Raw genomic sequence first — 26,418 nt, 5'->3', positions numbered from 1 at the left:
GAGCGGGGATTTTTAGAGGCCTGGGTATAGAAGCGAGTTTTTGCCTAGTGCCAAAAAGCTATAGACCCATTGAATTAAGGGGATGAGAACCTGAAGTTAGAGCTCAGGAGAAGAGCGAGAGAATGGTTGGAGTGAAATAGGGCCATGTCATCAGCATAAACCAGGAGAGGTAGGTGGGATAAGTCAAAACTTTGTTAATGTAGATGGATAAGAGGAGAGGTGCCAGAATAGGGGTCCTATTTCTGTAGAGGGACTGAACCTGAGAAGTGGTGGTTAGAGAGGTAGTTTTTGAACTAGGGCAGTGTGTCGTCACAAATGCTTATTTCATTGAGATGATCTACGGGAATTGAGTGATCGACCAGATCAAAAGCTCTGGTGTGGTCAATAAAAATTGCTTCTGCAATTAGGCCTTTGTTTATTCCAAGAAAAATGTTGCTGCCGAGTGTCCAGATAGCTGTGGATATACTGTGACTAGACCAAATGCAATGCTGCTTTTGAGAGAACGTGGTATTGGTTGATTTGTATTAAGTGAGTTGTAAATTAAAGTAATTTTTCCAGAATCTTTCCTAGGGTTGGAAGAGTAGAAGTAGGCCAAAAGCCTGATGGATTGGAGGGACTGTGTTTCTTAAGGAGTGATTTTTACAATGGCATTCTTCCAGATATTTGGTATAAGTGTAGTACACAGGTTGTAGATATGTTTCAGTGGGTTTGTTTCTGCAGTGATACACCATGGATGAAGGTTGTCAGTACCAAGGGGGCTATCAAGTCTAATCTGTTCAAACCGAAGGTAGATGTCTTTGGATATGATGGTTTTAAAGCAAGATACAAGGAGGTGGGGGGGGGGGGGGGTTGGCTAGAGAAAGGGCTAGGATGTTTGCTGAAATTAGAGAGGAAATCGGAGGCAGAAGGTGAAGAGAATGTAGAACTTTTGTTCTAGCAAGGTGTGGTAGATGTCCTTCAAGAATGCAACTGCAGTCATAACATGTGGGTTGTCCTGCCTCAGGCAGCCCTCGGTCGGCTGGATTCCAAAGTCTGGGTCCGACGTCGGCTGATGTCGCATTTCTCTCCGACGTCAGAGCGGCTGGAGTACATAAGCATCAGCCGACGCCATTTTCTTCAGTCTTTCTTGCCGCGCGGTGCCCGAAGCAGAAGCGGTTCGCAAGTGCCGGTCGGTCAGCTCCTGTATTCTACAATACCGAAGTCATCAAAAAAGCTAAGTACCCCGTTGGGGACCTTTTCTTGCCTCAGCCGATGTCAGAAATTACTGAAAAAGTTAACAATTGTCTTTGTGGTAAATAAATACCTCATAAGGATTTCCACTCTTACTGCCTCCCTTGCCTGGGCCCAGACCACGACGTCTCTGCCTGTGTAGCCTGTGCTCGCTTCAACAAGCGCACTCAGGCGCCGGGCGGAGTTCGCTGAAGATTTTTTCGGCGATAATTTTGCTTACACCATGCCGTCGGACCTTCCGACATCACAAACTCCCCAAAAAGCGAAAAGACCGGGACCGACATCCTCGACCCGCGTCTACCACCGACTCCACGCCAAAACCTAGCGCGAGTGCTCCGGTTCCCTCTGAGACGGTCTCTCCACTGCTCCGAACCGAAGACACCGCATTACCGACTACTCCGATTACAGACATTACTCCGCCAGTTATAGATTTTCCTCCGGATACCGAAACAGAGGAAATGCCAGAGACCATTGCTGTAGACAAGGTCACTCCACGTGGAGCTGCCAGGCCCCCTATGACCATGTCTATTAAGGCCCACACTAGGGCTAAGGCAGCCAGCAAAACAAAGCATATTACTTCTAAATCCTTACCTCAGCCGACTCCAGAGACACAAATTATGTCCATGGCTGCTGATTTAATTTCTATGATTAGAGGTTCACAGGCCCATCCTGAGAGAGCATCCCAGCCTCCTCCTGATAAAAGACCCCGGGTTGAACCCTCTGACCCTACTCCTTCTGATGAAGATTGAGGGCTCTGTCCACTCTGATAGCCAGGAAGAGCTTTTCCAAACCTATGAGGACTCGAATGCAGAAGATTCCATCCCTTCGGCCTCCCCTCCTGAGGATATTTCTTTTGGGGAAGTTCTGCACACCATGAGGGAACATTTCAAATGGCAAGGTCAGGAATATTCTGATTCTAGGAAACGCCTTAGGACTTTCCTTAAGAAGCCTCAGCACAGGCCCTTAGCTATTCCTCCTGTACTTGATGTTCTGGATGATTTGTATTCTGACTCTAGTGCTACCCCTGATTCTCTTCCTCCTGCTCCAGCCAAGCCAGACGGGAATTACAGGGTCCCAGAAACTCATTCCCATTTATTCAGGGCCCATACTGCTGATTTGGAAACTATTTCACAGGGGCCTAAAGGAGTTTCAGCCTCCACCTCAAAAAATCCTTTGCCCTCCAACAGCGAAGCTAGGTCATTAGAGAGATGGGGCAAAAAGGTTTACACATCCACTACCTTATCTATGAGAGCTTTAAATTGCCTTTTTCATATGTTACAATATCAGGACTATCTCTTAGAAGATTTACAAAAAACATTAGCTTCTCCTGATCCTTTAGACAGGAAGACTTTGCAGGAAGCTGTACATAACACTCAGCAAGTAAGCAATCACTTCCTGCGGTGTGGATATGATGCACTGGAAGCTTCATGTAGGGCAGCTATGACAGGGGCAGTGATTCGTAGACATGCTTGGCTAAAAGATCAACCTCTACCAGATCATGTAAAAGCAAAACTTCTGGATGCACCTTTGGAAAAGAACAAGCTTTTTGGTGCAAATGCTAAGGATGTGTTAAAGACCATCGAAGAAAAAGCAAAATCAGTTCAGACTGTGAAAGATTTCCTCCAGGTTCAACCCCCCAGATTCAGTAGGAATTGGCCTTCAAAAAACTGGTCCTTTCCTAATCCAGAAAAGTTTCAAAGGGGTAAGAACAGACGTGGCCGAGGAAGAGGCCAATACAGAGGCCCTTAAAGGGGACGACAATGGCAGCCAGGAAACCAAAGAAGTGACGCAGGGGTTTCACCTGGCCAACAACCACAAACTCAATGACTTTCCTCTACTACCGCCTACCAGGGAACAACTAGAAGCCCCCTTGGGCAGGAAATTATCTCTGTTTGCAGAAAACTGGCACAGACTGACTAAGGACAAATGGATTTTGGACATTATAGACCGAGGGTACAGGTTTCATTTTCATACCTTACCAAGAAAGCAAGGCATGCCAAACCTACCACAAAATCAGAGGGCAGAGGCCATCAAGAAAATCACTCTGCTGACTCGAATGAAAGCAATAGAAAGAGTTCCACAACAAGAACAAGACCGGGGGTTTTACTCAAGACTGTTCCTTGTTCCAAGAAAAGAATCTCAATGGAGACCAATACTGGACTTGTCCGCATTAAACACCTTTCTCATAGTACCAAAGTTCAAAATGCTGACTCTACAGCAACTCCTTCCCATGCTGGGCAAGGAGTCGTGGCTGATTACTCTGGACCTCAAGGAGGCATACCTGCATGTCCCTATCAGACACTGCTGCAGAAGATACCTCAGATTTCTTGCAGGGCCAGAGCATTATCAATTCTCAGCATTGCCATTTGGCTTATCTACTGCGCCCAGAGTATTTACAAAATGCCTGGCTTCAGTAATTGCTCACTGCAGGCTCCAGGGTATACAAATTTACCTGTACCTGGACGACTGCCTCATACAAGCGGACGACAAATTGCTGTTGACAAAAAACCTGGATTATGTCATACGATTACTTCAAGCTCTGGGATACACAGTCAACTTCCAAAAGTCAAGACTGCAGCCATCCCAGCAAATAATCTTCTTAGGAGCCAAACTAGACACAGCCTCTCAGATGGCTTACCTGACAGAAGACAAGCAAGAGAAGTTAACCCATTACTTCAAAGGTTTAGCAAAGCTCACCCAGATGACTGCAAGGAGATTCCTACAGGCCCTGGGTTACATGGCATCCTGCATTCTACTGGTTCCATTAGCAAAACTACACATGAGAAAGCTTCAATGGTACCTAAAAAGCATTTGGTCTCAACACAGCAACAACTTGGAGACGATCATACCTCTCATTCCATGCCTTCAAAAGGAATTCCTATGGTGGGCCTCGGTGAGCCATGAAAACACAGGTATGTCATTCAAGAAACCACAGATAACACAGACCATGACTACAGATGCCTCAGACCTTGGATGGGGGACGCACATGGAAGGCAGGTGTATACAAGGACAATGGTCTCCAAAGGAAACACATCTGCATATAAACCAAAAGGAAATGCTGGCAGTAATGCATGCCATCGAGGCTTTTCAACACCAACTCCAGCAAGGCCATTTAATGATACGGACAGACAACACCACTGTGATGTGGTACATAAACAAGCAGGGGGGCACCCACTCTTACCCCCTTTGCAGACTGACAATGCAGCTTTGGGAGAAATCACTGAGCCTAAACATCCAGTTACAATCCCAGTTCTTTCCAGGAAAAGACAATGTGTTGGCGGACAGCCTAAGCAGGAATTTCACAGATCCACATGAGTGGAGGTTACATCCGAAGGCCTTCAGACAACTCACTTCGACATGGGGCAAGCCAGAAGTGGACCTATTTGCCTCTCACCTCAACCATCTTCTACCAAAGTTTTGCACAAGGACATTCCATCCAAAAGCTTGGAAAATAGATGCCTTCTCATTCAACTGGAACTCCCTAGCAATCTATGCATTCCCACCTCTGCCACTGATGACCTCAGTATTACTAAAGATCAAAGCAGAGAAGCCCAAGGGAATCATAATAGCTCCGGATTGGCCAAGACAACACTGGTACCCACTACTACGGAGCATATGTCACACCAGGAGGTGGGCCCTCCCCCAGTGGCCCCTACTTTTGACTCGACACAATTTCGAAACACTGCATCCAAATCTTCAGACACTGCAGCCAACAGCCTGGGAGATCCCATAAACAACTTCAGCTCATCTCTCTCCAAGGAAGTTCAGCGGATACTAAGAGGCTCGAAGACCATCCACCAGAAAGGTTTATTTAGCAAAGTGGAAAAGATTCAGCAATTGGAATACCAGCAAGGGACATGATGCATCATTGTTGAACATCCCACTCATCTTGGAATATTTGGCAGATATGTTAAAGAACGGCCTCTCATATTCTTCCATAAAGATACATGCATCTGCTATTTCAGCTAGATACAACACTGATCCTCCTGTTTTTTCTCACCCCTTACTAAGGCAATTCCTCAGGGGAGTCAAGAACATTAAGCCACCAAGAAAGGCCCCAGTGCCAGCCTGGGACCTCAATTTTGTCTTAGAAAAACTGACTCTACCTCCATTTGAGCCAGCAGCTTCAGTTGACTTGCAATTTCTCTCATGGAAGACAGCTTTCCTGTTGGCAATTACCTCAGCAAGAAGGGTTTCGGAGCTACAGGCCCTAATGGCAATACCACCCTTTATTATTTTCCATAGAGACAGTTTCATTAAGGACCAACCCTACTTTTATGCCAAAGGTGGTATCTAGGGTTTCTTTAAATCAAGCCATTCATCTGCCTGCTTTCTTCCCCAATCCTGAGAATAAGGGGGAAAGACTGTTGCATACCTTGGACATTCACAGACAACTTCGATACTACCTGGACAGAACCAAGGCCAGTAGGAAGTCTGAACAACTTTTTGTAGCTTACGCCCCTGCAGTCCAAGGAAAAGCAATTTCAAAACAGACTATTTCTAAATGGATTGGACATTGCATCAGATTCTGTTATTCCTTTCATGGAAAGACTGTTCCAGCCAATGTCAGACCACATTCCACCAGAGCTACAGCCACCTCTACAGCATTCTTAAGAGGGGTGCCTACCAAGGACATTCTATTAGCTGCTACATGGAGCTCCGTGCATACATTCTCCAAACACTGCAATCTCCCTCTGTACTCCAGATCCAGAGCAGGCTTTGCTTCGGCAGTCCTGCAGGGCTTGATTGCCACACCATCTCTTTCCTAGAGCATACCTCCTCCCCCAGCTAAGCTATGGTATTCTACCCACATGTTATGACTGCACTTGCATTCTTGAAGGACGTAGTACAGTTTTGTACCTACCATAAATGTAGATGTCCGATAGACATGCAACTGCAGTCGGATTTTCCCTCCCTCCATACCCCTCTATGCCTAGGGTCCACTCCTGTCCCTGTTACTCTTAGCTGGGGATATCTGTTATGGTGTATTTGTTTTATTGCTCATTTATTTGTTTGGAATCCTATTTTTGTCTTCCAATTTGATTACAGCCTTCCTTGGAGGGCACCTGGCATCTGGGGCAAGAAACACTGAAGAAAATGGCGTCGGCTGATGCTTATGTACTCCAGCCGCTCTGACGTCGGACAGAAATGCGACATCAGCCAACGTCGGACCCAGACTTTGGAATCCGGCCGACCGAGGGCTGCCGGGCAGGACAACCCACATGTTATGACTGCAGTTGCATGTCTATCGGACATCTACATTTATGGTAGGTACAAAACTGTACTTTCCACAGTCTTTTTCCCCCAGCCACCACACCTTGCCAGAATGTGTATTTGAGTGTGAGTGTTAGTAGCTGGCCATGCAGGCTACAAGATGTCAGTCCATGGCTGTGAGATAGGGTTATTTGAGCACCTAGGACTTGGTTGCTTGAGGTAGACCCCTTTCTTCTTCTGTGCCACAGAGCTGGCAATTCAAGGTGATCTTTAAGAAGGCCCCCCCCCTTGTAATGTTGGACAGATTTCTTAACTTCATTTTGGAGGCATTCCAGAGGTTTACAGTTAATGTCCTTGTTTGTTGCTCAGTGGATAATTCCTGTTTGATGGAGCAGCAAGAACTTGGGCCATGGAACGTCATAGTTTGTTACAGAGCTAGGCTCTGCTAGTATACACAGAAAGGATACACTCTCTCTCCAAGAGTGTGAGGTTATGATCAGAAAAAGAGGTGATGAGAGGTTATGATCAGAAAAAGAGGTGATGAGATGAATGTGGAGAACTCGTAGGGTTGCCAAGGGTACATGTACCATCACCAAAGCTACCATAACAGGAGAGCCGACTACACTGCATGATGCCAAACACAGTGGGTGATGCATATGCTCTTACTGCACTGGCTGACAGAAACCGGTACAGAGGGTGGGGTGGCAAGCATCAAGAACAACATTGCTTTGGGGAAGTAGGGCCATTTATTGGGGTATGCATCTCCCCACTGTGGCACCATATGCAGGGGTTGGGATGGATAGCAGCACTTTGGAGTACACTTACAGTTGTAAGAAACAATGCCATGGTGGTGATGGGAAGGACTGTGACAGGTGTTGGCGGTACAGATGTACACTACCAAGCATACATTCCAGGGTGTTGGCAGAATGCTATTGTAGTCTTGGCTTGCGTTTAGTGGATGCCGCTATGCTGTGCTTGACTTTTCATAGGTATGCATGCATGTGCGCTCATATGCATCCACTATACTGGGCAGCCTGCTTGGGTTGGGACAATCTGTAGTGCAGACTCTCCTCATGCTGGCCAGCACTAGTGTGGCTGCTGGTTTGCTGATCAGTCACTGGTCTGGGGCTAATGGTTTTATCAGCAAATGTACCATACCAGTGAGTAAAGGTGCATTGATAAAAGAATATATGATGCAAAATTCCAACAGAAGCCAGCACTCCAGTCCATGAGCCAGGATAAATTTATTTAAATCAACCAAAAACATACTGGTTTCGGCCAAAACCAGTCTGTTTTTGGTTGGCTTAAATAAATTTATCCTGGCTCATGAACTGAGTGTTGGCTTCTGTTGGATTTTTATCAGCCAGCAAATGTGCATTCCATGACCCATAAGAAATCTGAACCCAGAAGTAAACCAGCTGTATGGGGACCTATCCCAGACCAACAGATATTTTCATTAGCTATAGTTATGTTACTTGTGGATTGATCCTTTGACTTAACTTGAGCTAACATGTCTTTGTGTTGCTTGTTATTGTTTTAACCAGATGCAACTGTCTTGCAGAACAGACTGCTAGGTTATATTTTTTGAAGATGACCATTAAAGCTTAGTTCAGACAACTTACAGAAAAATGAGAACCAACATTTTTTGATGGTTAAAGGAATATAGAGGCTGAGCTTCAGTATCGTAATGTATGTAATTTTATTTGCAGGGACACCAGAAGGGAAAGCAAAAGGTACTACTCCCAGGAACACGTCCCCATCATGGTCTTCTTACCAACATAGTAAGTATGACTGCCCTCTGCTTTTCTGCCACTATGCTGACTCATTTTTCTTTCAATGACAATGTGAGAAGATTTGGAAGAAGGGAGGCTTGAGACAGAATTAAAAATAGGCAGTGTGGTGTGTTTACAATTTTAGGTAGTGATATTGTGTAGAGTCTTCCGTGTATTAAGTTCTGAAATTAGGGCTTTCTCACATTGTGAAATGTGCCTAAGGGGTTTCTTACCTTTATGAATATTGACAAGTTTTAAGCCTCTGTCCCTCCATGTCCTCTTGCACTTATCTGTGCTGGTGTCACGCTCGTAGCCCGTAATCTGTGATCTCAGCCTTGCTTAATTTAGCTGATTAATACCTACAACACTGATTGCATTGTAGTGTTAATTGTGACTGTAGCAGTACCTGTATTGGGTGGCCTTGTCCCACTCAAATAAGTAACATTTGAAAGCAGACCTTGCACAGTGAACTTGCTTTACTGTAACTTAATTGCACTACCGAATTAGCAGTATCCGTTGCCATGATTAAACACATTAAATGTGAAAAAAAATGATTTAGTCTAAAAGAAAAAAAAATGCAAAAATGTGCTTTTTTTTTTTTTTTTTTTTTTTTTTTTTTCAGCTGAAAATATTTTGTTAGATTTAATAATTATCTCACTGCGGTGGTGGTGCTGCGGTAGCATTGTCACCTCAGAGCAAGACGTCCCGTTCGATTCTCAGCTAGAGCGTCTTCTGTGTGGAGGCATATGTGAATGGGGCGTGCCTTCGTTGAAGGTTGTGCATCAGGGCTGGTAACCCGGTACGTAAAAATCCACTACCAATCATTATCGGACCGGAGATCCGCTGTGGTGACCCCTAACCGGGAAAAGCCGAAAGACACAAAAAATAATTTCTGATTCTCAGCTGTCTTGTCAAGTTCCAGCCTGCCAACTACTCTGAAATGACTCATTTAATTGTCTGACTGTAAGCATTAATGAGTTCATTAGTTGGTAAAGCATACACAGTGATCATTTATGTTCGCTCCTCAGAACTGTTAGCTATGGGGTTTCTATGTTTACTTGTGCAAAGTGACTAGTATTTCAGTCTCTCTATTTAGCCATTTTTAGTATTTGCTCATTTTTTGTTGATCTCACCAATGTTTTTCAGTCATGAATTGTATTGAATAAGTTCATAGATTAGTGTAATAATAGTATAGATTAGTGTAATAATAGCAAAAGTGATTTTCACATTGCTTGTCTAGTATGCTGCTATCACCAGGACTATAAGCTGCCTAGACATATGCACCCTGAAAAACGTAGCTCTTGCCACCCAGTGCAGTTAACAGGAAGACAAAGGAACTTTGGATACATTATCATCTAGATGAAGTTTAGCGCTAGAAACTCTTCGTGCCTTTCAGTTTCTTTTTTTCATTTCCCTTCCAGAAATGTTGAAGGTCCTGCCATTGTTGTCTGCGCATGTCTTGCACTTTAGAAAAGAGTTTTTCTCAGCTTTAAGGACATGTGCTAGTAAAACTATTTTCCATAGATGAAGAAATGAAGACCTCCTAGCTGAAATCAGAGTACTTCCAGTTGTAACAAAGTGAGTAGAATGCAGTGGTTTAGTTGCATCTACAGGAACGCAGAAAATTTGACAAAGTGGATTTGCAAGAGACGGGAAGGAGGAAAGAGAAGAGGATGTCTAGCTAAGACTTGATGGACTGTATGAGAAAAGACCTCCAACGTTTGGACACGAGTGCCAAAAAATGCAGGAGAAAAGCATTGATTTGAGAGGTGGTGACTGACGTGTTATACTGACCCTATGTAAATTGGGAAAATGGGAGTGATTATGATTTTTCTGTATCTTTAATCATCACCAACAGTTTTTTATTCCGAGACTTTGTCATACTGTAAAGTGCTGTAAAGCACAAATAAACTGTTAAAGTGAAGAGTCTTTATCAAAGCATTAGTTTTCAGGTAAACATTTTATATAAAAAAAACAAAAAATGAGAATGAGTTACCCTGCAGTACTATGCATGCAAATTAAGTAGTTACATTTGTAGCCATAGATGGATAAAGGTAATGCTTCAAACTGCAGAAAATTTGAGGATAATTTGAAGTACTGCAAACCTTACCATCTTTCTTGTGTAGCCATCAACTGCCAAAAACTAATGAGCAGAGCTTCTGACGGTAGTGAGAAGTCTGATATGTTAGGAATATGGGGAGGATCAGACAACTGTTTTGGGGCTAAAGATTTCACTCTTTAACAAAAGCTTGCTTTTTACCTAGTTTCTTTTGGTGACCTGTAGATCAGTATGTATGTATACCTTTAAGAAGCTTTCCATGGGCTTGCACATGTGTATAAATACTGAGCACATGCGAATCAGACTGCCATTTTGTAGAGAGCTGTTGAGATGTAAGCATGCATGTTTGAATGTTCTGTCAGTTAATCGGTTTGTTTATATTTTATGTTGTTGCTACGCATCCTGATGATTGTTTAATAAAGCATATAAAGAAACTACCCCGCCTTTTCATCCTGAATCATAACGTAGAATGAGCGACATGGTGTCAAGAGTGGGATCCAGAATATAGACCAGGAGGCACTTTGTTAATGTTGGAGGAATATAGAGAAATGGATCATCCCTGCTGCACATGCAACTCGCAAAATGGGTCAGAAACCAATTCCGGGTACAAAAAACTTGCTTGAATGATTTCTTACTCAAAGAATATTAAAACAAAGCACTCGTAAAACAAATTTCTAGTTGAATGAAATGTCCTAAATTGCAACATATTGATAAAAATATAGAAAATAGTTACAAAAATGTTTGAAACCATGTCCAAATCACACACAATGTATGAAATAGTGAAAAAATGTGGTAATTTTCCTTATCTGATACTTTTTTGATTTAATTAAAACTATTCAAGATATTCAAAGCATACAGCGTTTGCAAGTTTGTGCAGTATTACAGTGCAGTTATTTAGCAAAATACAGCCATTTCAAAGCATATTTCATTGTGCATTTGAATGTCATAACAATTACCTGGTTTGTGTGCATTTTCATACATAATTACAAGGGCCATATTTTGAAAGTGTTTTTTGTTGCCTTGACTGAAGGATTTCGAAAACCAGCCCCACTTGTATTTGATAATATTGGAGAGTGAGCAAGAGTATGATGTTGTTATACAAGCTGCATTTTCTGACAAAGATGCACATACAAAGGCATTTATTCTGCTTAATTTAGCTGTTCAGAAACCATAGAAAGAACGCGTTCATTTGTGTATGCACCTGCTGTGTTTGCAGGGGAGGGAGAAACGCCATATAGTGGTACTGGCTGAATCAAGGAAAGACTTGGAGTGCTTAAAACATAAATTTAGAGAAATGTGTAACCACCAAACGAATATTACGGTGGAAAGGCATTTTTTTTTTTTTCACAAGGGATCAAAAACCTGGGGAAACTGTTTTGTAGCATATATAACTGACCTGAGAAATAAAGCTAAACCGTGCATATTTGGTAATTTTTTTAAGGGATGACTTGATTAATACAACACACAAGTCTGTCTTTTAAGATAATGACGTGAGAGATTTTGCTTCGTGACTGTGATTTAACTTTGAATAAGTCCGTTGAGAGCTGTCTGGTAAATGAGCTCACAGCAAAGTACATAAATATGCTTGCAAATGAGAAATGCATGCTTCCAGTGTCTTTTAGTGTTAATGTAGATGGTATGCAGCATGTGGTTAAAAGAAACAGGCCCAAGCACATGGCAGCAACTGTGAATCCTGTAACAGTCCCTGGTAAACCCAGTAGCTTTCTAGCAGATTCCAGAGCATGCATAGTCTGAAGTACAAGGGTGAGTCAACAAACTCTAACCATGTGCCCTCAGCTAGCCTCATAGTCAGCTGTTGTAATTGTGGTGGCAGTTGTGTGTCTAAAAGATAAGAGTGCTTAACTTTTGGTCAGCAATGCCACATATGTAAAAAGTGGAATCCTTTCCAAAAATTTTGTAAATCAAAATAGGTTTGTTCTTTTATTAAAAGAATTTTGATGAGTGGATGGGAGATGGTAGGTTTACCCCGGATATCACTTCTGTGTCACTGTTAGACAGAGGCACAGTATACTAACCTCGAAAAAGGGCATAGCAAAATTAATTTAAAATGGGTGGCAAAAGCCAAACACACTCTGGCTAGGCTTATAAATGCCCTAGGGCAGATAGCCTAGTATGAACCTATGAGAATATTCAAGGAGACAAGTTTATCAATTAGGAAGCTATGACCCTACTTTTTATGTTGATGGTGTGTCTGTGCGTAATGAAACAGTCAATGCAGTAGATTTATGGGCAAAGAATGAAATATTTTGTACTGTTCAGATAAATGGAAGACCCATATAGCTCAAAGTTGACACAGGTTCAAAGTGAAATGTTATGTCAGCAGAAACCACTTGCTAGAGTATGTGCTGGTGAGAAGCTTAAGTTGTCAAATTGTGTGAAGCTTGTTCCTTATGGTGGTGAAGAAATTCAAACTGAAGGTTTAGTAGTGCTTTCATGTTAGTCTGCTGGGAACAACTATGACTTGTAATTTTGCATAGTCAGAAGCCAAGTACATCTGTCATTAGGCCTCAGAGACTGTTTGAAAAATGGGACCACTTTCATTTAATAAGGAAGTACACCATGTAAGCTTAAAAGGCCACTGTTCTAATTTGACCCAGTCTATTTACTCTACTTATGCTGATCTTCTCGAAGACAAACTAGGCAAACTCCCAGTTGTGTACTCCATGAAGATTGACCCTGAAGCTAGCCCAGTTGTCAGACCAGCCCAGAAAGTTCCAGTAGCAGTACAGAACAGAGTCAAAATCGAGCTAGACAAAATGGTGCAGCAAGGTGTGATTTGTCCAGTTGACAGACTAACTGGGTATCTTCCATGGTGGCAGCTCATAAGAAAAGCTCCAGATGATATCGGAATATGTATTGCTCCAAGATATTTGAACAAAGTACTGAAAAGACCTCATGTAATGTATACAGTCGAAGAAGTTGCTACTGTTGTGCCAAATGTCACTGTTTTTTCTGTTTTGGATGCAGAGAGCTCATTTTTGCAAATTTTGCTTGACCAGAAATCCTCATTGCTAACCACTTTCGGTACTCCTTTTGGCAGGTGCAGATTTTTGAGAATGTCATTTGGGATTAATTCTGCCAGTGAAGTCTTCCAGTATGCCATGGAACAAATTGTTTCTGCTCATCTGTGAGCTTTTATAGTAGATCATATTCTAGTAGGAGGTAATGGTAAAGCAGAGTATGACAGAAACCTCAAAGTTCTGGAAAGAGCACTTAAAGTGAATCTTGAGCCGAATACTCAGAAGTGCAAATTCAGGCTACGAGCAGTTTCTTATGTTAGTCCTTTGTTTACCACTTCAGACTTATAACCAGATCCTTCCAAGCAAACAGCAATTCTGGAGATGCCAGCTCCAGACAGTATTCAAGCCTTGCAATGTTTTCTTGGCATAGTTAACTGTCAAGCAGGGGCGGCTCTTCCTATCGGACTGACGGTCTGCAGCCCTCCCACCTAGAAAAAAAACAAGAAAAACAATCCGTGAAACAAAAAATCCATTCAGACTGCCTTTATCGGCGGTCTGAATGCAGAGAAAGAGGTACCCAGCAACCTGTGCTGTAGGATATCAAGAAGTATGTGCGGTCGATGACCGCACAGAACAGAGGAGCTCCAGACTGCTTCCCTTGCAGTCAGGACCAATGAGGAGTGAGCTGAGAGCTCTCTCTCAGCTCTTGCGGGGATTTCGGTGTGAGGGCGTCGTGTAGATCAATCTGTTTTGTTGGCTGGATTATGTGGCTTCCCTGCAGGTCGGTCGCTGGCTTCAGATATGTTCACAGGTAGGTGCAGGTGTGTTGGGGGGTTATCAGGTCTCACTTTGTGTTCTTATTCAGATGTAAAATTTTGTAGAGAATTTCTGCATTTTCTTTTGTTTGCCTTTCCCAGAAAGAAAAACCAAAAGATGCCGGCATGTTACTATGAACTGACTTGGAATGCAATGTCCCCTGCACACTTTGCAGACTGTGCCTACGGGAATACAGATCTGAACTTTCTCCGCTATTGTTAGTGATGTAAAGTACACCATCTCTAGTCCCAGTGGGCGACAACTGTAGCTATTCTTGTTCCACAACAAACGCCAAGTACAAAGAAAAAGTCTGAAAAAAGTGAAAAGCTTTGGTATGTGTCTGTTTTTGTTACTGCTTCCTTGTACCAGTTGCCTTCCTTTCTCAGGAGCTGTGATTTGTGCTACATCAGTTGAAGGCAAGTTCATGATGGCTGCGATGCATGTTTTAGTAGAACTGGGCGGGTAGTGATGACAAGTAACAAACACTTAGAAAAAAGGAATAAGCGAAAGCAAAACTATGGTGAAAATTAGTAATACCTTTGTAAAATACACACACACACACACACACACACACACACGTACATGCACACAGACGCACACATACACATAACAGATTAACTTAAAAAATGTAGAGCTTTTTTAAAACGCACCGTATTTGCAAAGTAGGTAATTCTTGGTGACTTTTGTGAAGTCTTCATTTTCTTCAGACTTTTATTTAGCATTCTGCACAGAAGATGTAGCTATTGTCTCAGTTACATTGCTAAGAATGTTTGTGACTGTATTTTGTAATTATGTAATACTGCAGTAAAAAGTTCTATGCTTTTATAGTTGACCTGGTGTTCACTTGGATTCAGAGGTAATTGTAAGAACCCTGAATGAGGAAAGGGTGTATCAATTTCTGCTTCATAGTAGACTGGATGTAATATAGGCACTAAGAACAAAATAAAGCCAGTTTGATCTGATTACAAGCCTCAAGACTTCCTAGTTAAAAAGACACATTAGGTAGGTTATGAAGTAGGTAACAGGAGAAGTTGTTCAGAAAATTACTTTTGTTTCAAGCACAAATGTTCAGACAGGAAAAAGAGTACAGCACAGTAATAAAGCAGCTAAATTTGCAGTCGGGTATAAAATGAAATGCATTGTTTTCGTGATAAGAATTTCCTCTTATTTTTCTTTTTTGTTGAGATGATGGAAAGCAGATTAAGTTCTACAGCTGGGTAAGACTTACTCAGCTATACTTCAGAATAATGATGGTGTAAAAGTGTCAGTGAGTCTGATAATGATTCATTTATATGCAAGACACAAAGTCTGTATTTATTCATTGTACATCTTTGTGGTGCAGGACTGCTTATACAGCATGGATCGTTGCTGCTCTGATTAATATTTCAGAGCACAATTCTTGTGAACTGCAGCACATATGGCTAAACTGTCAAAGTGCCCCTGTGCTTGTGATTCATCAGATGTAAGATGAATACAAAATATACATAGGTTATTCACCTTCCAAGGGGAAAAATGTGCTGACACAGATGTTTGGACAGAGTAGGTACAGATTACCATTTAGCCCTATTCAACAAGTATTCTGTGTGTGTGTGTGTGTGTGTGTGTGTGTGTGTGTGTGTGTGTGTGTGTGTGTGTGTGTGTGAGAAATGCCCCAGTTACTATATACTGGTGGCTAGAGAGAACAAATGGTGGTGGGTAGAGATACTTAGGCTTGAACTCTGTACCTTGTATGCAGGTGTTAAGGACCTGAATTTCCTACCCACCACCATTTGTAAAAAAATTGCAGATTTTTGCTTCCTATTTAATCTAATCTGTTCCTTATAATATCTGTGGTTTCTAAATATTGCAATGCTTGATATTTGATGGTGCACTGGTAGCATTGTTGCTTTACAGCTGCAGGTTCTTGGGTTTGATTCTTGGCTGGGGTGCCTTCTGTGTGGGGTCTGCATCTTCTTGTGTTTGTGTGGGTTTGCTTTTGTGTCCTCCCATGTTATAAAGACACGTCTGCGTTTTTTTCCTGGGCCTCTGCTGAAAATTTTTGTTCCAAGTCAGATTGTCCTGATTAACAAATGTTAAATAAAATTGACAGGCATTTGAATTTCAGACTTCAGGTTTCTGAAAGTTTAATTCCTTACATGTTTGATGGTGCAGTGGTAGCATTGTTGCCTCACAGCTATAGGTTTTCTGGTTTGATTCTTGGCTGGGGTGCTTTCTGTGTGGAGTCTGCATCTCATCTCTGTGTTTGTGTGGATTTGCTCTGGTGTCCTGCCATTTTACAAAGACATGTGTCTGCAGTATTTCTCCCTGGGCCTCTGCTGAAAATTGTTTTTGTTCTGTCAGAAGTAAAATTGACAGGCATTTGAATTTTAGAATTCATATTCTTCAGAAAATACATAGTAACGCAACCTTTTATTCTAGCAATTTTCTAAGTTTATAAGATGAATATTTGAAATTTGTCCTTATTTTTGGGACTGTATTACCCCATTATTGGCTTTGTCCAGGTTTTTTGTGCTAAGGTTGACTACTATGGCAAGAACTGAATTCACTGAATATGTTTGAGGGCTGTATTTCCTCATTACTGGGTTTGTCCAGGTGTTTGTGCTAAGAGGTTGACAGCTATGGTGAGAACTGAATTCATTAAATGATGGCCATTTAAGTTTCAGTCTTCCTCTCTTTCACAAAGCAGCTGATTTGGCGTAGTGGTATGTTGCTCTGACTCTCTTGCACAGGGACCTTGGCAGTAAAATGTATGGTGGTAATGCAGCATTTTTCTTTCACAAAGCAGGTGATTTGGCATAGTGGTATGTTGCTCTGACTCTCTTGCACAGGGACTTTGGCAGTAAAATATATGGTGGTAATGCAGCATTTTATTCTAGCAACTTTCCAAGATTATACAAGCAATGTTTAATGTGTCCCTGGTTTTTGGCCTTTTGACCCCCCCCCCAAATAAATTTGGCTTTTTCCAGATTTCTTGTGCTGCGAAGTTGATATGCAGTTGAGTATTGAGTAGATTTTACAAGGAGCTGAGAGGTGCAGGGGAAGAGAAGTTTAGTGCTGCTTATGCTAAGTCAGCTTGCGTTGTTAATAGCACAACAGGTTGTGTACTTGCTTTTGATGCAGAAGGTTGTTGGTTCTACTCCCACAAGGGGTGAATGCTGCCGTACTGAAAAAGTTAAGATATGAGTCTGTTATCAGTTTGCCATCCATTTCCTATTGCAATATTACTTGCTTATCATTTTTAATGTAATATAGGCAATTTATTCCTCAGTGGCATCAGACACTTTATTTTTCGATTAAGCCATGAAATATAAAGGTGTTTGCTAGCAGCAACCTCTTCATTAGTTACAGATTTATTTAATGTGGAATTATTTAGATGACTTTTTTACTTCTTCAGAGGTTGTGCATATTTACTGATAATGGTGGACTGTAGAATTGTGCATATTTACTGATAATGGTGGACTGTAGAAGTTTGAGTAGACTTTTATAATGGAAATGTTCTGAATTGGGCAGTTTTGTCATTATTGGTGCATGCGTTTTGTTTCATTGTTTACTGGAAAAATGTTCAAAACAATAGGAGGGTGTATCAAAGAGCACATGTACGTTTCATATGCAAGGGGCCTATGATTTGAACAGCCCAAAATTAAATCTGATCTGCTACTGGTAAAATGTATTTTCTTTGAATGTGGGTTTCAATGCTGTCTCAATGAATGTGAGTTTCAAGGGCAGAGAAGTTTTAATGCTAAGTTTGTTTAGCAGACGTCTTAGTGCTTGTGCTGTAAAGTGCAAGATAAAACTTTCAAATGAAGTCCAAATCATCATAGAAGTAAATTGGTATGCACATTAGTGTTTATGGTAAATGGAGTGAAATAGCCAAGTAATGGATCATTGGAATGGCTGCAGGGGGAGGTTCCGTTCGACCATGAATTTGTGAGGGGGAAGGGCGGCAAACTTAGACAGCCCCAGCTAAACCTTACCTCCCAACTGTCCAGATTTTCAAAGAATGAATAGATTTTTGCTTCTTATTTTTGGTTTGTTCCTCAAAATGTGTGGTTTTCCTGGCAAATGAAGTCCCTAAATAATGATATGCTGAGTTTCAGACTTCATAACCTTCAGGAAACATGCATGCTGAAGTTGGCAAGTTCATTCCAGACTTGAGCCAACTTTCAGCACTGCTCAGAGAGTTGACATGCAAAGATGTATCCTGGTTCTGGTCAGAACAACACCAGAGAACGTTTGTCCCGAAACAGAGAATTGCCAGTCCACCAACTCTGATACTGTGACGTTCACAAACCAGTTGCTCTTTCTAGTGATACATCGACGTTTGTTCTTGGTGCACTCATTCTTCAAGAGGGCAAACCAGTAGCCTGTGCGCCCAGATCTCCAACCCAAACAGAGATGCAGGATGTGTAGATAGAGCTCTTGGCATTTGTTTGCATGTTCGAAGTACTAGGACTATATTTATGGTCGCCCAATTCAAATTGAAACTGACCACCAACCTCTAGTAACTATTTTGAGAGAGCCTATGCTTACAGCTCCTGCCAGTTTGCAACGCATAATATTGAAATTGCAAAAGTACAACTACAGTCTTGTCTATGCAAAAGGCAAACTTCTGTATCTTGCTGATACTTTAGCCAGATCACCTAAAAAATACCACTGAGCAACATGAGCATGAGAAAATTAATTTTGAAGTTATGAAAAAGAAATTTTTCTTCCTCGTCTTGATGAGCTTAGAAGTTTCACAGCCTCCGATCTAATTCTTCAGAAGCTCAACCACTTTATCATTCGAGGATGGCCTTCAAAGCAGTTTGTTTACCAGTAAAAGTGCAGCCATGTTTTCCTTACAGTGATGAGATTTTGTTTGACAATATCATCATGACAGGTCCAAAAGTGATTGTTCCAAAATTCTTGTAACAAGAATATATTACCATTTTGCATTATGGTCACCCAGGAACTGATCCTACCAAAAGGGGGAGAGGACTAGTATTTTGGCCTATGTCAAAGGATATTGTGAGAGTACTTTCATCTTGTTCTGTATGTAATAGTACAAAGCCGCATCAACAGAACCGTTTCATCTAAACCAGATTCCTGGACTACCTTGGTCGAAAGTAACCACAGACATTTTCGAATGGAATGGTCAACATTATTTGGTGTTAGTAGACTCCTTATTCATATTGGTTTGAGATTGACCTACTTCCTAATCTGTAGTTCAGTACTGTCATTACTAAGTTAAAGCATCATTTTGCACTCCATGGTAGTCTGCACAGAGTTATTTCTGACAATGGTGCAGTTTACAAGCCAGCAGTTCAAGAGATTTGCTGGAGTGGGACTTTATTCATGTTATGAGTAGCCTCGAGTGCCTACAGTCAAATAGTTTGACAGAACGTGCAGTTCAAAGTGCGAAACTATTAGAGAAGTCGAAATGAGACAATAGTGTTTTTTTGAATCTCTTGAATGTCATACATATTCCTCATGAACAAATATCTTGGTTTACCTGCACAAAGGCTTTTGTCGAGACAAACCAGAACGACACTACCAATTGGTAGAAATCTGTTTGTTCCCTGTGCCAAGAATAACAAAGCAGTGAGAGCTCAACTTATGAAAAGGCGTTTGTCCCAAAAGTCCTATAGTGGATATAAAAAGTGTACACGCCCCTGTTAAAATGCCAGGTTTTTGTACTATAAAAAATGGGACCACAATAAATCATTTCAAAACTTTTCCCACCTTTTAATGTGACCTATAATCTGTACAATTCAATGGAAAAACAAACATCTGTTAGGGGGCAAATATAAAAAAATAAAAAAAGTACAATAAGCTGGTTGCACAAGTGTGCGCACCCTTAAACTAATTTTGAAGCACCTTTTCGGTTTAATTACAGCATTCAGTCTTCTTGGGTACACACCTGCCATCAATTGGAGACTCTGATTAACCCCCAAATAAAGTTCAGCTGTCCTAGTAGGATTTTCCTGACCTTTATTCAGTTGCCTGCTACAGCAAAAGCTATGGTTCGCAGAGAGCTTACAAAGCATCAAAGGGATCTCATTGTTGAATAGTGTCAGGAGCAGGGTACAAAACAATTTGCACAGCATTGGATATGCCATGGAACACCGTGAAGACTGTCATCAAAAAGTGGAGAAAATGGGGGACAGCAGTGACAGAGAACTAGATGTCCCCCCAAAATTGATAAAAAGACGAAAACTGGTCAGGGAGGCTGCCAAGAGACTTACAGCAGCACTGAAGGAGCTGCAGGAATTTCTGGCAAGTACTGGTTGTGGACGACGTGATAATTTCCCATATTCTCCATATGTCTGGGTTATGGGGTAGGGTTGGAAAACTGAAGCCTTTTCTTACACACAAAAACAATACATCAAGTCTCCCAAAAGCATGTGGGAAAATGTGATCTGATATTGTTAATCCTTGTTCATTCCTTGTGTATGGGTATCGGTTCCGACTTCGGAACAGAGCTGGCCATTTTGAGCTGGCCATTTTCCAAGCTCGCGTCGGCTACAAACTCTCGAGCTAAATTCTTACCCAGAATTCCCATCTCCCTGTTACTTCAGATTTTGTTTGCCTGATTGCCATTCGGTCGTGTCAAGCTGCTTCTCTTGAGCTAAGTACAGTTATTTGTTGTTGAATACCTTTTCACATAAAATTCTTCTCAGAAAACTTTATATTTCGTTGCCTCTTTACCATATTGCATCTAGCGACTGTTTACTCTTTATCTACTCTCTTTACCGCGAGGTAATTCCCTACTACCATCGTTGGTAATCTTCCCCTCTCATACCTTCGGGTATTCTTTTGTACCATTGCTGGTACCCTTTCTGCTATCCTTTTTGTCTATCATGGTAGATAAGAAAGGTAGTCCAGAGTTTAAAAGGTGTTCTGAGTGTGGACACACATTCCCCTACCACTGATGCACACGCTTTGTGCGTTTTGTTTGGGGGCTCCCCATTTATCTGATCCACCCTGTACTGTTTGTGAGAAATTTTCCAGTAGGACTCTAATATTAGAAAGGAAAAATAAGATCTGAAGTAGGCAGACTTCATTTGTCTGCAACCTGTGGGTATCGGATCCGACCTCGGATCCGAGCCGGCATTTCAAAAGCTTAGGATCCGAGCTCCTAGCTCCTCCCTCTACCCATAATCCCCTGCCAAGCCCTAACTGACCTCAGATTTCGTTTGCCGCGTTTCATGTAGCAACGGACTCCTTGAGCTCCTGGCAGTTTCAAATTTGTGAAGATAAGTTTGACAGAAAAATCTTTAAATTTTACTAGTTTTTCAGTTTGAATGTATGCGTTAGGCTTTCCTCTCTTTACCTTTATAGTTTTTTTTTCCCGGGTTTGCGTAGTTTTTTGTGTGTTTGTGTCAACTGTGTGTGTTAGGCCTAGGGATTAGTATGGCAGAAAATCCTAAGGCAATTTTCTCAAAATGTACCGAGTGTGGCCACAAGCTATCCCCAGCTGATGGCCACACTGCGTCATCTTGGGGTTGAACACCTGTCATCTGGTTGTACCATATGTGCAGGTTTCAACCCCCGAGCTTTAAGGGAGCAGAGGTCGAAGCTTGTTCTGGCGGGACTTCTCCCTCCAGATGCGGCTTCGGCCTCTGCCCCTGCTAGCCAGCAGCCTTCTTTGGGTGCTGCGGTCTCCCCTTCCTCGGCAGGGACTCAACCTCCCACCAAATAGCCGGAGGAGAGGGAGACCATTAGGGAGAAAGAGGCAGAAGGAGAGACACAAGGATAGGCACCACAAACGGAAGGCCGAGACCTCTAGTTCGGCCCCTCCGTCTAAGCGGGCCTCTCCTGTGTCTTCTAGATCTCCTCCTCCTCGGCTCCACTCCCCTCTGTTCTCTTCTGGACCCGAGGAGGAGGAGGCTAGCCCTTCAGTGAGGTCTCCGAGGCGGCTCTCTAGGTCTGCTTCGGTGGCCTCATCTAGATCCACATTCTCTGTCAGAGGCAGACATGGACCGGATGATGAGACGTTTCATCCAGGCCCAGATGCAAATGGGAGTGCTCCTAGCCCCCCCCCCAACTGGGAGGGGCTTCGACCCCATTTTTCGCCCCCTTGGCTCCTTCTCCGACCCGTCTCCCGGGTTCGGAGCTGTCGGAGCCGGGCAGAGTTGGATCCGATTGGTCGGCGCACCTCTGATCCGATCCATCCCTTGAGTGCTTTGGGTACTTCTGACCCGACCTCTCTGGGCCGAGGGCCTAGCCTCGGATCCGAGGGAGCTGGTGTGTCTTTGACTCCGTCTAGGTCGGAGCGCACCGGTCTCTCGGATCAGACGGTCTCGGCTCCAGCTCCGATCCATGCGTCGAATCAGAGTGGGGTCGGCTCTCGGGGCTTAGAGAGGTCGGCTCTCCCTCGGCTTTCGACGTAGTGGAAAGGACACTGTTGAGGACTACCGGACCCCTGGTCCGTGCCGCGGCTCCACCCCGCACTCCCTTGCAGCTGGGCCAGGCTCCCATCAGCCGGTCCCAGGGACAGCCCGCCTCGATGTCCCAAGTAGTTCCTTTGGAACATCTGGCTGCTGAAGAGGACTCCTCGGACACCCCCCCCCCCGAGGAAGTGCCTTGGAAGCGTAAGTGTAAAAGGAGACACGTGGACTTCCCTGAGTGCATTACCGAAGACACAGACTTGGATGAAGGGGAGGGCTCCCCAAGATCACCCCCGGAGGACGTCTCCTTTGGAGACATTATGGAGATGCTTAGAATCAGGGGGGGGGGTCAGCCCCCAAGGCCTCCTCAGACGAGTCTATGTTCTTGGAGGCATTCGAGGCGGGCCCATCTACCTCTTGGGTGTTCCCTCCTGCCGATCCTCTGGTGGACCTTATTTCCACCAGAGCGTGGAAGGAACCGGACACCGTTGAGCCTATCCCCAAGCGTCCGGATCGAATCCTGAGTCCACCGGCGGACCGCACTCATTGGAGCAAGGGCCCCCCGGTAGATGCTATGATGATGGCCGCAGCCACAAAGAGGGAGTTAGCCCAGGAAAGTCTCTCTATGCATCCTCCGAGCAAAGAGTCCCGCTCGATGGATCGCATTGGGAAGCGAGCATTTAGTTCAGTAACCTTCTCTTTGAGAGCGTTGAACTACATGGCACATGTCATCAGGATGCAGCGGGACCTGATTAAAGAGTACGCGGCATCTCCCCCAGAGTCCATGTCGGCGGAGGACAAGCACGTGTACTCCACCCGAATGGCCACTCTTAGATCAGTTTCTAATACTTCTATGCGGCTACTTTCTCATGCAACTGAGGGAGCCGCTAGAGCTAGTGGAGCGGGCCTTGTCATGAGGCGTCAGGCCTGGCTCCGCCACTGTGACTTTGCGGAGCCCTTCAAAGCGACCTTCGCGAATGCCCCCTTTGATGGTTCTGACCTGTTTGGCAAAGCCATTCGCGAAACATTAGTCCAGAGCGAGAAGGACGGGAAGACGCTGTCTGCCATCGGAGTCCGCTTCTCAGCTCCCCAGAAGTTCTTCTCGAAGAACCAAAAGGGACAGAAGATGTGGTTCCGGAAGTCGCAGCAGTCCCAACCTGCTCCGGATAACCAGTCCTTCCGTGGCAGAGGAGGACAGGGAGGTCGCCGTCCTAGAGGCAGAGGGGCTCCTAGGAACTTTGGGTCCAGAGAACCTTTCTCTGACAGACCCACGCAACAGCCCTGAAGGGTTGCCCATCTCTGGAGGCAGTCGGGGGGTGTTTTTCGAGGCACCTGACTTCTTGGGAGTCAATCACATCAGACCGTTGGGTGCTTCGTGTGATATCCAGAGGTTATGCCATTCCCCTGAGCAAAATCCCCAGATCCCGCAGCCTCCCCGATGTACCACCCGACCAAAGGGAGGCAGCAGCTGTCGAAATCTAACAGCTGTTAGAAAAAAGAGCCATCCAGCGGGTCCCCCGAGATCAGACCGGATCAGGGTTTTACTCCAGGTTCTTCTTGGTGCCAAAGAAAATGGGGGACTTAAGACCGATCTTAGACCTTTCCCTGCTGAACCTGTCTGTAACCAAGCAAAAGTTCCGGATAGTCACTCTACAAGCTATACTCCCCCTTTTGCGGGAGAACGATTGGATGTGCTCTAGCGACCTCAAGGACGCGTACTACCACATTCGGATGGACAGACGGTCCAGGAGGTTACTTCGCTTCCGGCTAGGAGCCAGCCACTACCAGTTCAGGGTCCTTCCCTTTGGTCTCACCTCTGCCCCCAGGGTGTTCAACAAGGTACTAGCAGTAGTAGCGGCCTACCTGAGACTCCAGGGATTACAGGTCTTTCCGTACCTGGACGACTGGCTCCTGACGGCATCATCAAGGCATCTACTGTGCTCAGCCAGGGACTATTTCCTCATTATAGCCCCAAGGCTGGGCATCACCATAAACTTGGAAAAATCTTTACTGCACCCCACACAACTTATAGATTTCATAGGAGGAAGGTTAGACACAAGATCAATGCGGGCCTTCCTCACTCCAGATAGACTGTCCAGCCTGAGGTGTCATATCACAGCAGTCCTGCAACCGTTTCCGACGGCAGTCTCAGTCCTGAGGGCCTTGGGTTCAGTGGCAGCAGCTATTCCACTTCTACATGTTCGCTTACACATGCGGGTTCTTCAATGGACCCTACAGGTCCAGTGGTCCCCGCTGTACTCCTCTCTCAACAGCCCAATACCAGTCAGCAAGGCATGCAGGGACTCCCTGTTTTGGTGGCTCCAGTCTCCGGAGCTTCTAGCAGGGAGACCCTTTTGTGCAACATTCCCCCTAGCCACGGTGACTACGGACGCTTCTCGCCTCGGGTGGGGGGGGCATTCTGCGGGCAAGATTGTCCAAGGCACGTGGAACAGTTCAGAGACCTCGTTGCATATAAATGTCCTGGAGATGAGGGCGGTGCTCCTAGCGTTGCAAGCACTTCACAGCCTTCTTCCTACGGGGACTATTGCGATACCGAAAGACAACATGTCGGTAGTCTGGTACATCAACAAGCAGGGGGGAACCAGGTCCTATCCCCTTTGTCAAGAGGCCATGAGAGTCTGGGAATGGGCAATTTGCACCAACCGCTTTCTTGTAGCAACGCACATTCCGGGAAGTTCCAACATCCTTGCGGACAAGCTCAGTCGCACCATTCTATCCCCGCACGAATGGTCTCTCAACCCTCTGGTAGCGAAGAAGATTTTTGCCGTCTGGGGGCAACCCTGTTGCGATCTTTTTGCTTCTCACTCAAGCGCCAAATGCGACAAGTTTCTTCGCTCTACTTCCCCCACCTGGGGAATCCCCGAGAGATGCACTGGTGCATGCTTGGCCTCCCGGTCTCCTTTATGCCTATCCTCCACTACCTCTGATGCAGAGGCTCTTGCAGAAAGCCAACAGTTTGGGGAACAGAATGATTCTCATTGCCCCGTTCTGGCCTCGTCAGCCTTGGTTCCCTTATGTATGGTCTCACAAAGTGAATCCGCCCTGGATTCTGGATCCGATCCCGGATTTCATTTCCCATCCTCAAGGACTCCCGATTCCGAATCTACACACCCTGAAATTGGCAGCCTGGCTGCTCCAGTTCCATCCTTGATTAGGACTCCCGGTATCTCGTCACCTGTCAAGGCCATTTTAGTGGCAGCTCATAAACCTTCCACTAGGAAGGTTTACTGGAGCAAATGGAAAAGGTTTTCTATTTGGGCGACCCAGAACAATGTTGATCCTTTTTCGGCACCAATGTCTGCGGTACTAGACTTCTTATCAGACCTCTTTCATCAAGGGGCCAGTTCTTCCACGGTAAAGGTACAAATGGCAGCGATTTCCCATTATCATGTGGGTCATGAGTCGGCTCCTCTCATGACTGCAAAACTTTGCAAGACCTTTCTTAAAGGAGTTTTTCTGTTGAGGCCACCGGTCAAACAAGCTATACCACCTTGGGACCTATCCTTAGTGCTACAGGCCCTTACTGCTCCCCCCTTTGAGCCTGCAGCTTCTGTAGATCTAAAGTACCTTTCCTGGCTGACTGCCTTCTTGGTAACCATCACATCAGCCAGAAGAGTGTCGGAACTACAGGCTCTATGCGTCAAACCGCCTTACCTCTCCTTTTTTCCACGATAGGGTGTGCCTCAGGACCAATCCATCTTTTCTTCCAAAAGTTTCTTCGGAATCTAATATTAATCAATCAATCAATTTACCTGTTTTTTTCCCCAACTATAAAAACAAAGGAGAATATAAGCTGCATTCTTTAGATGTTCATAGACAATTGCTCTTCTACATTCACAGAACGGCTGGTCATAGACAATCAGATCAACTGTTCGTCTCCTTTGCTAAATTTGCTATAGGCAAAGCAGTTTCCAAAGTCACACTGTCGAGATGGATTGCTAATTGTATTCTGCAGG

The 26,418-nt window shown here is 44.1% G+C and overlaps 1 protein-coding gene across 3 annotated transcripts in view; it reads left to right on the top strand.

Moving 5' to 3' along the window:
* LOC122809037 (torsin-1A-interacting protein 2-like) overlaps window positions 1-26,418 on the top strand; it is a 773,156-nt gene that overhangs the window by 201,490 nt on the left and 545,248 nt on the right. For all 3 annotated transcript variants that reach the window (XM_044080245.1, XM_044080242.1, XM_044080244.1), the window contains exon 5: window positions 8,154-8,225. In XM_044080245.1, coding sequence (XP_043936180.1) covers window positions 8,154-8,225 — 72 coding nt within the window. The remainder of the gene's footprint in view (window positions 1-8,153; window positions 8,226-26,418) is intronic.

Source organism: Protopterus annectens, chromosome 8.part0, assembly GCF_019279795.1.
Source record: "Protopterus annectens isolate FY-2018-M chromosome 8.part0, PAN1.0, whole genome shotgun sequence".
Taxonomy (NCBI): domain Eukaryota; kingdom Metazoa; phylum Chordata; order Ceratodontiformes; family Protopteridae; genus Protopterus; species Protopterus annectens.
This window is presented reverse-complemented; position numbering and strand designations above follow the sequence as displayed.